At 42.6% G+C, this 13164-nt stretch overlaps 2 protein-coding genes across 3 annotated transcripts; one reads left to right on the forward strand and one right to left on the reverse strand.

The window, feature by feature from the left end:
• Positions 1–194: 194 nt before the first annotated feature.
• LOC127590367 (zinc finger protein 808) lies at positions 195–10434 on the reverse strand. The gene is made up of 8 exons (XM_052049887.1): positions 9701–10434; positions 9506–9584; positions 9339–9438; positions 8029–8712; positions 4769–5239; positions 3753–3916; positions 3558–3663; positions 195–2702 (listed from the first exon to the last, which is right to left on the reverse strand). Exons 1-8 carry the CDS (start codon positions 9973–9975, stop codon positions 2074–2076), a joined length of 2508 nt encoding a protein of 835 aa, XP_051905847.1. The 5' UTR covers positions 9976–10434; the 3' UTR covers positions 195–2073.
• A 215-nt stretch (positions 10435–10649) lies between these two features.
• pgls (6-phosphogluconolactonase) lies at positions 10650–13128 on the forward strand. 2 transcript variants are annotated; one of them, XM_052048433.1, is made up of 6 exons: positions 10650–10786; positions 11136–11404; positions 11471–11578; positions 11668–11769; positions 11857–11997; positions 12302–13128. In XM_052048433.1, the coding sequence occupies exons 2-6, from the start codon at positions 11141–11143 to the stop codon at positions 12446–12448; spliced, it is 762 nt and encodes a 253-aa protein (XP_051904393.1). In that variant the 5' UTR covers positions 10650–10786; positions 11136–11140; the 3' UTR covers positions 12449–13128. The 2 variants fall into 2 exon arrangements, with proteins under 2 accessions (XP_051904393.1, XP_051904394.1); XM_052048434.1 differs by having other exon boundaries at positions 10686–10782.
• The last annotated feature ends 36 nt before the right edge of the window (positions 13129–13164 follow it).

Raw genomic sequence — 13164 nt, forward strand, 5'->3', positions numbered from 1 at the left:
TACTGTACTCTCATGGGGGAAAAACAACGCCAGGACAAGCTCTGTCAAATCTGTCAGGGGTGTAAAAAGCAGGTGAAAAGTGTGCTGTTCTCACATATATACAGTACCATTACCTTATATCTTAAGTGGTTTTGTTCGCAGCTTTAAAATTGTAATAGATTGCTTTTCTTATTCATGATAGTCATCAGCCTTCATTCGGGAGTCAAGAAGTTTATTAAATAAAACATCACTCAAAAATACCGCCCGAGTGTGCGAGTTTGTTCTCAATTAAAGAATGCACGTCGCACCGAATCTCCAATGAACATTTGCACATACTTTAAACATTTGGGGTTGGAGGGCGGTTTTGTTAGGGCATGCAAGCACGACGCAAATCTGTAATTTCTTTTGGCAAACACATCAAGCAAAATAGGAACTTTTTCAGGTGCGGGGGGGTGTTTGCAAGAGAACAAACAGGCTTTTTTTTTTCAGAAAGTGTCATTTGTCTTTTCTGACATCTATTAGACAGCTTTTAGCATGTTTATCAAACAAAAATGGCCCCTGGGACCTTGAATATTTCGTCACAGGCGTGCTGTGCATACCACTACATTTAAATCTGGTATTTCATGTCATTCACTCGTTCAATTCAGAAAGTGAAACTCATATTCAGTCCATTCATTGAACAGAAAAATATTTTACACTCGACTTCTGATTTCTATCCTAATCAAATTGTTTGAACAAAAGTGTTCTAATATCTTGAGATGGTAAGTTTGGTGTATTCATTCAATAATACAAAAATATCATCAACCGTGTGTAGCAAATGAATTATAACCCAAGTTTCACTTTCTGAATTAAACTACGGTCTTCGACTTTGTGCCCATATATTCTTTTTTTCTGTTTTATTATTTTAGCATGTTCACAAAGGAAACGACAATATAATCAATTAGGGGACAACGATCACCCATATCTTGAAAATCTTTAAAACCTATCCTGTTCCTCATATAGTCATCAAGGTTTTTGAAATGAAAGGGCACACTGTGTATTAAAAAAAAAAAGTCTACATTGACTGTTGTGATGAGGTAGTTGAAGGTGTACGCTACACATCGGCACATTAACGGATTATTCCAACTTTGACTTGAGAAGACCGTTGACTCCGGCCTTGGAGGTATTTATGCACAGCAAACATGACAACATGCGATGCGGATGAGGTCAGCGTTTCAATGAGGTATTCACACTAAGTGCCATAAAACATTCCAAAAAATAAAAAAAACTAAACAACAGGAAATCTTCTCAAAGGCAAATCAAGGAAGTTAAAGGGGAAGTCAAAACATTTTCTTCACAATACGTTTGTGGAATGTGAATTTTAAGCAGAGAAATGCACCCACTTTATCCATTTCAGGGGGCGGCCATTTTGCCACAGGCTGTCGACTGAAAATGACATCATAGTTGTTATCGGTGTTTGGTCATGTGACCACTTGGCACTGTGATGTCATTTTCAGTTGACAGCAAGTGGCGCTACAACGCAAAATGGCCGCTCCCTGAGAGTTCATACAACTAAACGCAATAAAACAAACATTTCTGATTTGACTTCTCCTTTGGAGCACAAAAACTTTTTTTTTTTGTAATAACACTTTCTCCACTTGTTGCTTTTGTGACATTTAAACTGTTTCTCAAGCTTCATTTAGCACAAAGTTAATTAAGTACAAAGGAGTATTAGGCCCACACTGCAAACACTAAAAACATAATCCAATGATGGACCGACTCCACCTGGGTCAGTTTCTGAGTTATTTATTTGACCCAACTCTGTGGGTCATTTACTTAATCCCGAAAAATTGGGTCCAATTGAATAACCCGCAAAACAATTTTTGGGTCATTTGTTTGACAAACAATTTGGTGGGTTATTCATTTGACCCAAACTTCCGGGTGAGATGAATAACCCAAAAAGTTGAATCAATTTAACCCAGGAGGCGGTCGATCCCTTTTTGACTCATAATTGGGTTATATATGACCCGAGTGTTTTTAGGGTGAAGAAATTGTACAATTCTAAGAATCAAATAACACGCTGCCACTTGGGAGAGCCCAATTGGCGCTTCCCATTTAGGTGGTCTTCATGTGCGTGAAACACTGATGGTGGTTCAAGCCGTACTTGTAGGCGTAACATTTCCCGCAGTCCACGCAGCTGTACGGCTTCTCGCCCGTGTGCGTACGAAAGTGAATGTTCAGCGAGCTCTTCTGGGAGAAACTGCGTCCGCAGTTGGGACAACTATATGGCTTCTCCCCGGAGTGGACACGCTGGTGAAGCTTCAGGTATGTCTTCTGGGCGAAGCGTTTGCCACACACCGTGCAGCTGAAAGGCTTCTCGCCCGAGTGCCGTCTCACATGCACTTTCAGGCTGCTCAGGTAGTTGAATACTTTGCCGCAGAAGAGACATTGGAAGTGCTTTCTGGGTCTCGTGGGTTTGGCAGGGAGGAGAGCAAGCTGTTTGCCGGCACCCGCGTGGATGTTGCCGGCGTAGTCTACGTAGTCGGCGTCGGTGGCCGACGAGGGAGCGCCCGTGGCGTCCAGCAGCGTGCTCATTGTGGCGTCCTCGATCAGCTTGTCCATGATATTGGGCTGCGTGCGCTGGGCTTGGCCGTCAGGCATCAACGGGAAGCTGTTCAGAACCTCCGAGTGGAGCTGGAGCTCGTTTACGGAGCGGTGGAGCTCAGTGTCCAGCAGCCCGACCTCTGCACGATACACAAACTATTACCTCCATGGAATACTCAGGTTAGTAGTCATGGTGGGGGTAGGGAGGGGTCTAAAGAAAGGTACACACATACGATAATTGGACTGGTTTTGAGCATTTTTACTCCCGCATGATCAAAGTCAGCAAAGGGTTGATTACCGGATGCCTCAGCGAGATTGTCTTGAGTGGATTATCCTGTTGTATGGAGTTTGTAAGGAGGAATATTTCTCACTTTCTGATATGCAACGGTCCGATTATCACACGACTCTAAAAGACTGTCGTGGGTGATTATCTTGTGGTATGTATGGGGGGGCGTCTGGAGTGATTTTACTGAACCCAACCAGCTAATAATGCCTTTTAGACTCTCTCTAAAAGATTGTCTTGAGAGATGATCATGTGGTGTGGGGTGTGTTAACAGTGATTCTTAACTCCTTCGGATAAAAATAAGCAAAGACCCGATTGCCAGACGTCTCTAAAATAGAGGTCACCGACCTTTTTGAAAACAAGAGCTAACCCAACTCCCACCTGATCAAAATGAGCAAAAGCCAGATAATCGCATTTGTCTAAAATTTTGTGCTTTGTGGTTAACGTGGTATTTGGTGTGCTAAAAGAGATTTCCCCTCCATCCCTTCCAATCAAAATCAGGAACAGTCTGATTACGTAGCATATCTTATATGTCTACAATAACAATACAGAATGATTATCCTGTGGTGTGCGATGCTGTTTTGGTCATTTGGAGTACACCACACACTGTAAGTAGTAAGAACACGCATGCTGTTTTTTTCCCCTCCTTTGTTTTGTGGTGAGACTCTGACATTTTAAAATGTGCACCGCGCTTTACTTTGAAAATGTTTACCTTTCCTGTTATCCGTCAACTGCATCTGCTGCCCGAGCGGATGATCGTCGTACATTTCCTCCTTGATGAAGATGAGTTCGGGTTCTGCATCTATGATATCTAACTCCTGCCAAAATGTTACAACCATATGAATGCCTTGAAGAGAAGTTACAAGCTAAATGTGACAAGAGCTTTAATAGCACTGCACAGATTTACCTGCGTTCCCATGCTTGGCATTGCAATGGGCTCTGCTGCCTCTTTCCTTTGAGTGGAGGCTCTTTTGTCTTCCCTCCATAGATCCATGCACCAATCCTTACCAAATACCCCATCGATGGCGGGCGCAGCTGTTTGCTGCTGTCGCTGCTGCTGCTGGATGTGGGCTGCACAAATCAAGGTATGAATGAAAATGAAAACATCTCTAAACTTGTTTATGTACAATCTTTATCAGGCGTGGATAAAAGTGAATAGCATCTGAATCTGCCTACACATATTCAACATGCTCCGAAAAACACTTTTTACAAACAATTTTAATTATTCTTGCAAATTTTAAACAGGCAGACACATTTTTTAAATTATTTTAACGATTCTAAAGACACAACATGGATCAGATCAGATCCATACAGCATTTCTTGTGACGGGTCCTGCATACACACAAACATACTTGCTTACACAAACTCTGGATCACATCTGCATTAAAAAAAATAATAAAATCACACTTTCCCCGCCAAAGACCACTAATGCAGGATTCACACATCACACATTAAATTCAAATAAATAATGTGGACTAGATCTACATTAAACACAAATAACTCTTCCTACACAAATTGAACTGCTTCCAAACACACAAGACTGATCATACCTGGATTCAATTTAAAACGAAATTCTTTCCCATCAACCACAAATTAAAATTGATTTTAAAAATTCAATGTGGTCAGATTTGGATTTAATTTTATAGATTAATTCTTCCCCGGCATAGACAAATATAGATTGGTTCAATACAAAATCTGGATCTGATCTGGATTAAAATGGTCGTCAAATTCCTTCCAAATACATCATTGTGATGATTTTTTTAATCGAAACTTGTAGACTTGATTATCAACTGCTTCCAGTGGTGGTTATTATTATTATTATTATTAAAACCGTTGCCATTTTTATGACAACGTCAATAAGTCACTAAAGCACCCTTGAAACGTGCTCCATTTTTAAAGCCCCCCTTTCCACAAACGACTCACCAGTTTTATGTGCATCCTGACCTTCGGAACTCCTTCGCCCGATGTTGTTGACGTGGCCCGGGTAGTAGTGAGCCTCCCGGGCGGCCCTGAGCTGCAGCTCCAAAGAGTAGCATCTCTTCTTCAGGGCCTCGTTCTCGCTCTTGTGCAAGGAGATCTCGCCGAGGAGTACCGACGAGCACTCGTCTGCCAGGTTTCCAATCTCCATCAGGGCCGTCTTGGTTAGCTTCTCCAGGATGGTCGCCAGCTGCACTCGGAAACTTCTATTGGTGGTGTCGCACATCATCTCAACGCGGACTAGGTGCAAATAATTCGACGATTCGCTCTCGCTAAGTCCGGCATGTATTTGACAAAAACGAGATCTGCGAGCGAATCGTGTTGGACCAAGGCTAGCTGCTAGTTGCTGTTCCGCGGTGCATTGTGGGATGCGGTCGTGCCCTTTCTGAGCTGTACTTGAACGCAGCACAATATATGAGTTTTAAATCATTTTGATCACGTTAGAACGTTTAAATCATTTGTCGTTGTTGTATAAAACAATTATAACGGTCTTGAAACAACCATTTAGTTCATGCACTAGTTATTCTCAAAACTTTCCAGTTCATTTTTGCGTACTGTATTTTAATCTTGTTTGTTCTACAATTGCAATCCAAATTTGGATTGGATTGGTTAAACTTTATTGTCAAATGTACTGTATATGAAACATACAGCACAGATGAAATTTCTTCCCTCTCAACACAAAACAAGAGGAGCCGCTGCGGGTGTCGCACGCCATCAAAAAAAACGTTAACGAAAAAATTAAAAAATAATCCAAAACAAGACATGAGACACAGAAAATCATGCACTCTTAACCACTTTCCTGCATACACTTTGTTGTTTGAAGCAGTTACAGATGAAAGAGGAGCGAATCAAAGTGTCCTTTTCACCAGTGGATCAAAGACGTCATTTCTTTTATGTGACATAAGAATGCGCAGTCAGATGCCTTTGCTTGATTTCCAAATGGCATAAAGTTTGTTTGTTTGTGTATTCCTATTATTTATCAGAAATTAGAGAGAGAGAGAATGCAATAAAACTGGAACAATTGTCAAGAGCAACGCCAACATAATCCAATTTGTGTTCAAATTAGGCAGGGCAGATTTAATTATACAGTAGCACATTTCAAAGTCAAAGTGCTTCACAAAAATCCAGCATTTACAAACAAATGAATTTAAGATAGAAGAAAATAGTGGCTGACTAAAATAACACGGCACAAGAAAATGATTTTAGAAAAAAGGATTAGAATTGATTCATTTAATGTACCAGCATTTATTTCAAGCAGACAAACTGCATTCTTACAACAAGATGCAACTGTTATAATTATCAAATAAATATGGAAATCAAAAGAGTAATCAGTCATCAAAATTACCGGTACAATAACATCCATCCATCCCTTTTCTCATCCGTTTATCCTCACAAGGGTCGCGGGTATGCAGGAGCCTATCCCAGCTGTCTTTGGGCAACAGGCAGGGGAAACCCTGAGCTGGTTGCCAGCCAATCGCAGGGCACACATCGATGAACAACCATTCACGCTCACAATCACACGTAAGAACAATTTAAAGTGTTCCATTAACCTGCCACGCATGTTTTGGGAATGTGGGAGGGAACTGGAGTACCCGGAGAAAACGCACACAGGCACAGTTAGAACATGCAAACTCCACACAGGAAGGCTGGAACCGTAATCGAACCCTGCACCTCTGCATTGTGAGCCAGATGTGCTAACCAGTCGCAAACCGTGCAGCCATTACAATAATATGATGTGTCACTAATCAGTGTCCACACACACACACCAAAAATATAGCAAAAGCATGCATCGATTTTCAACATGTGAAGTGTTCTGATATTGTTTTTAGAATTCTTTTGTCTTGAGTTGAGGACTAGAAGTAGCAGTTTATGAACAATTCTTAAAAAAACAAAAGTCTTTCCTGAAGCTATTAATTGCCACTTAAACATAAAAAAAGAGAATTACACGTTTGTGTATTTAATCAAACTACATAATTTACAAAGGTCTGCTATCTTAATGCTAACTTAAGCACAATGCATAACGCCACGGACAGGCTAATGAAACTTTGTATCTCTACACAACAAATATTGAAAGGCCGAGAAAGAAAATAGCAATACTCTGGCACATATTCTTTATCCTCTACAAAAATGTCTAATAATACAGCAGCTTAGTGAATCATTTAGTTGTGAAGTTCTTCACACACCAGAAGGAGGACAGTTTGGCGCTGGAACGGATTATTGGCATTTGCCATTTCCTCCACTGTAGGACTAATATAGTTTCTTATTCATTGAGGAAGGATGTTTTGAGTTCCAAGCATGGTCACTGAATGAATTGAACTCTTAAGTCAAGGCACTACTGTATTTCCATTTTATCAAGACTGTGGTCAAGGTCTGCTTTGGAGTCAACACATTACCAATAAAAGTAACGGAACAATTTCTAGGTGCTATGATTTATAGACAACTAATGTATGATCAAGTTGATCGATACATATTTTGATCATTTCGACACCTCGTTTAGTTTAAAACTGCTCATTTCAATCTCTCAACAGTAAATGTTCTTCTTCGTGAAATTTGACTGATCATCTTTGTGTTCTATTTGGTTTTCTTTCCAAACCAAACATTTGAAAACTGCTTTTGCGTCAGAAAACAACAATCAACATTTTAGCTAAAGTCCAACCGATTAATCAACCAGCTGATTTTAGGAGCCGGTTTGAGCTCTTTTATAATTGGCAAAAATCAGTCGAGTTTTGCAAGTTTTTTTTTGGGGGGGGGGGGGGGGGTTACAAAATGGCATTCGAACACTGTCGTCCCTCCCCACAAGCCCCCCCCAAATTTTGCTATTTTAAAATGTATCACTCTGTTGGAAAGCTCCACAAATACATCTCTACTGTTTTAAGCAATAAGACAGCCCCCATGTTTTTCACTCAATATGTATTTTTAAAAATAATCACAGAATAAAATTCTGATAACTTATTAATCAATCAGTTATCAGAATTGTATTCTCCCAAATGTCATTATCAAGTTATCAGGCCCTAGTTTTTGCCAATTTTCTGACAGGTTACGGACCGAACCAGGAACTGAATCATAATTTATAATCGTGCGTTCTCTGCAGTATCCGTTTTGAATTTTATTTATTTATATTTTATAATTATCAAATTAAGCATTAGCTGTAGCCCTCATTTTAATTTCGATAGTGTTCCTATTTTGGACAAGTAGCTGAGCAAGTTACGTGTGACTGGCCGCAGTGTTGGATGAGGTTTCATTCGAGAACGGCTCACTTAGCGTGACCGCGCTATCACCGCAGAGTTGCATATCGGACTCGAGGTGCACCAAGAGGTGCTTTTTCAAATTACAGTTCTTTGTAAAGCCCTTGCCGCATTGCGTGCACACAAAGGGCTTTTCTCCCGTGTGCGTGCGCTTGTGCATGTCCAGGGTGCACTTCTGAATGAATCCCTTACCGCAAATGTGACAGCGGTACGGCTTCTCACCGGTGTGTGTGCGCTGGTGCGTGTACAAGTGGCCCTGTTGGGCATAGCGTTTCCCGCACAGCGTGCATCGGAAAGGCTTTTCTCCCGTGTGACTCCTCTGGTGGATTTCAAGCTGGCTGTAGCAGCGGTAGCTCTTCCCGCACTGCAAGCAAACGATCTGCTTGGCACAGGCGGCGGTCCTCAGTCGGTGTATCTTGGTGCTCCTAGGCGAGCTTTGGGCTGTTGCGTTAGCAGGCGAACTTTTGCCGGCCTCGTGGCTTACGTGCAGAGGTTTCTGCAGGGGGTTGCACTGTGTTTCCCTCCTGTTGGGCGTAGTGATGCAAGGGCGTTCGTTGAGGCTAACGAAGCAGTCGAGGTACACGGGAAGATGGCGTTCCGAGACGGGTTTGTGGTGCTGGCTCACATCCGGAGTTTTCTGGGTGTCTGTTGGCAGGATAAACGTATTGAAAGTGGTTAAATTAAAAAAAGGAAAACATATTGTTTGCTAGGCGGACCGGTAGTCCAGTGGTTAGCACGTCGGCTTCACAGTGCAGAGGTACCGGGTTCGATTCCAGCTCCGGCCTCCCTGTGTGGAGTTTGCATGTTCTCCCCGGGCCTGCGTGGGTTTTCTCCGGGTGCTCCGGTTTCCTCCCACATTCCAAAAATATGCATGGCAGGCTGATTGAACACTCTAAATTGTCCCTAGGTGTGAGTGTGAGCGCGGATGGTTGTTCGTCTATGTGTGCCCTGCGATTGGCTGGCAACCGATTCAGGGTGTCCCCCGCCTGCTGCCCGGAGACAGCTGGGATAGGCTCCAGCACCCCCCGCGACCCTAGTGAGGATCAAGCGGTACGGAAGATGAATGAATGTTGTTTGCTACAAAGTACTGTAGCTAACCCTCCACTTGCTTAGACACATTTACACCTTGACATCCCAGGAATGAGAAGACCATCTTTTTTGTTTACAAGGGCACGTTGTGGATCAGATCTGGGTTCAATTTACAGAATCTGACAGTCAAAACGCTGCATGAATATAGCAGCCTTAAATACAAGAAACGGTTCAAAACTCACTGCTTTCACTTGATCTTTCTTGTTCGGTCTCTCTGTTGTCCACCTGCGTCGGCTCCTCTTTTACGACCGGCTCAGGATGCTCAGTTGGTAACCGAAGCACCTAATTAGGGAAATAGTGCAATTATCCTACCGCAAAATACAGCACGGCACCCACTGGAAACACAAACCTCAACTGCGGGATGCTGCTCATCTTGCACTGATGTGCTCGTCTCGGGTGAGGAGCTGATGGTCTCCCATGTCAACTCACTAGAGCGCAACCGTTTTAGAGTCAGTACCTTGTGCGGCCATGATTACACTTCCCTGGTATCTCCAGCCTGCATGTCGACTCAGGTAATGCTAAGATGGAAGAAAAACAAGCTTACCTTTTGAAGACAGGTCTTGTCCTATCAGGCTCCAGCGCGGCGGTTTCCAAGCTTTCCCTGGCGTCCTGCGGCCTGCCCCGCTGCGCCATGTGGAGCAAAGTCTCCATCAGATTCAGCTTCTCGGTGAGAGATGCGATTTCGTTACGGCCGCGAGTGATCTCGATTTTCAGCATTTTCGACTCAATCTCCACCAGCTTGCCGATTTCTGTCACGGCCGCGTTGCACAACGCGTCCATGATGGACACGAGCTGTGTCTGGAAGCAGAAAGCCGTCATATTGTTTGAATAAAGGACTTTAACGCGAGAGAAGTCGTACGCATGGAAACAACACAAGTCACCCCTTTGTTTCTTCTTCTTTGCCCCTAAAAGTTCACCAGGCTACACCAAGACCAGAACTACGGCTGTCCCCTTGCGGCCAGAACAGATTTGGTCAAAATGAATAATTTGGGAAAAATCACACACATTTGAAGTCTTTGTTTTACATTAAACCCCGAGTCCAAAAATAAAATTGATTTCAGTAACCTGACAAGGAAAAGCAACGTGCATACCATAAAAACTGTGGTCTAATAAAAATGTGATTGGTTACTGAAGGTTTTGCAATCGAAAAATATTTTTCATGCAGTCTTTGTACTCACACACGCCATTTACACGTTTAATGATATTTCTCTGCAATTTCATTAGTTGCATTTCTTAATACCAGACTAAAGACGAGTTTTATCTGGGTGTCTGGATCGGAGACACCATTTACCACAATGCATCACGAAGTAAATGTAGAATATGATTGGCTACTGAAATTTGTTCCGGGATTTAAGTACCTAAGACTAAAATCCTCTTCGTACACTCTTACACACCCACAGTAAATAAAGTCACATACGACAACATTTTCTGGAATGTTTAATTTGTTGTCTTTTTAAATGCTTTGCTAAGATATGTTTTGTCTTGTTTTAATTTGAGACAACAATGGCCATAATGCACAGCGGTCTAAAACCGACACGTGATTGGCTGGAAAGTCATCCCAGGAAGTGATTTTTACCGTCGCCGACTGAAAATCCTTAGCGTTTACGATTGCGGATACTGTATTGAGTAAGTACAGAACAGGCTGTTTTAACATTAGACGATGTAGTTGTTTCAGTTTGTGTTTGTGGTTCTTAATAATGGAATTGTCCATATCGCTTTCTGTAAAAATTGAATGAATTTGAAAACGCATTTACTAATTTAACGTGAGTTTAAGCAGCACACCTGTTCACCATGTAATTCTGTTTTGTTGTGCTTTTGATCGTGTGAAGCGCATTGAGTTGCCTTGAGCATGAAGTGTGCTGTAGAAAGAAGAAAAATGCTCAAGCTGGCCTTTGTTCCAATGAAATGTCATCATGAGGTCTTGACAAACTACGATTGCTCACAAAAAGTATTGCTCAAATTCCCCTTTGCCCTCACAGACAATATGGCAGGCAGGAGAGTGGTGGTGTTCCCCACTTCGGTAGAACTTGGCCCGGCGCTGGCCCACTTGGTGACCTCTCGGGCTGAGCAAGCGGTCAACTCCCGGGGCAGGTTCACCCTGGGACTCTCTGGAGGGAGTCTGGTGACCATGCTCGCCAAGGAGCTGCTTGCTGTGCCAGGCCTGGACTGCAGCAAATGGGTGGTGGGCTTCTGCGATGAGAGAGTGGTGCCATTTGACAACCCTGAGAGCACCTATGGCCTCTACAAGGTAAGATATGTATTTGCTTGATTGTATCCAGGGTAAAAATCTCTCTCTCTCTTTTTTTGTCCCTAGAGTCATTTATTTTCCAAAATCAACATCCCAGATGATGCAATCTTGGCCATTGACTTCTCACTCGGAGTGAGCGAGTGTGCTGAGGATTACTCTGGCAAACTGAGAAAGGTTCATCATCCTTTCAAAGAAATGTGTGGTACGACTTTGCAGAATTATTTATTTTTACGGTTTAGTGTGTTATGTCCAATCTTGCACAGGCTTTTCCCGATGACGACATTCCCGTGTTTGACCTGCTTCTGCTGGGCATGGGGCCAGATGGACACACATGCTCCCTCTTCCCTGAACACCCTCTTTTAGAGGTGGGAACTGCGCTCTATGTTTATCACTTTAAAAAAAACATGCTTGTGGATGTGGCTTACCTGTTTTTGCTCGCACCCTGTGACCAGGAGAGCCAGAAGATCGTGGCTCCCATCAGCGATTCTCCCAAGCCACCGCCAGAACGTGTGACCATGACATTTCCAGTTGTGAACGCTGCCCGCTGCGCTACTTTTGTGTCCACCGGGGGCAGCAAAGCGCCTGTTTTGAAGGTAATGCAATTACCATACCAGATGATCTCGAAAACTTACTTGCATAATTCATTCAGTGACCAAAATGGTGTGTCTTCCGGTCGCATTTGAGTGTTTTACTCCTTATCCCGTCCAATAAACTGCTGAAAGTACATTGGCGAATGTTACCATATTTCAGTTGCATTTTTTTTCTCCTTACTTGAGTGCCGGTGTATATGTAGCACAAAGCAAAAAAAAAAATCAACAAAGCGATTATAAATCAATTTACTATTGTATTCGATTACTGAGGGGTTGATGTGGCGCTGTATTGATTATTTCCCTGCAGGAGGTTCTGGAGGGACGAGAGGGTCCGCCGTTTCCGGCAGCCCGCGTCCACCCGACTAACGGGGAGCTGTTGTGGCTCATCGATGAGCCCGCCGCCGCTGCTTTAACGTTGAAGGTGGAGAGGCTCGGTTCTGGGGCCAAACTTTAACGCTTTCCGATGACAAAGAAACTGGAATCCTTTTTTTCATTCCCAGTGATTTATTTCTCTAGACCAAATAGAGAAGGAGAGAAGAAGCTGATGTTGTTATTTTTAAAGCTAGATAACACTTTGTCTGCAGTACGGAGTGTACAGCAAACTTTAATTTTTTCATCTTTATTGTTGCAAACTCAGCATAGTGACTTTCTTTCTCGGTGTGCATCACGTGAGATGGCAGAGTGCTTCAAACGTGACTTGGCAAATACGTGACGTCACTCCTCCCGGTGATAAGGCGTAGATGACATCATCCCATAATGCTTCACCGTTGAAGATGTAAATCGTTTCTCTTTAATACTCTTATTTTCCATAATGAACAGTAGTGTGTTAGATTGTCTGTGGCTTTCACCTTTTCTGAGAATAGATGCATTTTGCCAACACTCATTAATAATGTGCTAAGTTGTTGAATAGTAACTTTCCTCCTACTACTATATTCGTAATGGGTTACATTACTAGTTACTCATAGTTACAGCTATTATTGAGTAACGTTACCGGCAACTCCGATGGCCTCACGTCTGTCCAACAGATACCTGACAAGGAATTCACAAATTTTAAATTAATAGTGACTTGTGGGTGTATCTGTACTGTTGCTTAATTTACATTAAACATGGAATTGGTGAAAACTGTCTTTATAATGCCTGTCAAAATTGTTTTCCCCTCAGGTAGTTAAG

The sequence above is a fragment of the Hippocampus zosterae genome, chromosome 17 (assembly GCF_025434085.1).
Source record: "Hippocampus zosterae strain Florida chromosome 17, ASM2543408v3, whole genome shotgun sequence".
Classification (NCBI taxonomy): domain Eukaryota; kingdom Metazoa; phylum Chordata; class Actinopteri; order Syngnathiformes; family Syngnathidae; genus Hippocampus; species Hippocampus zosterae.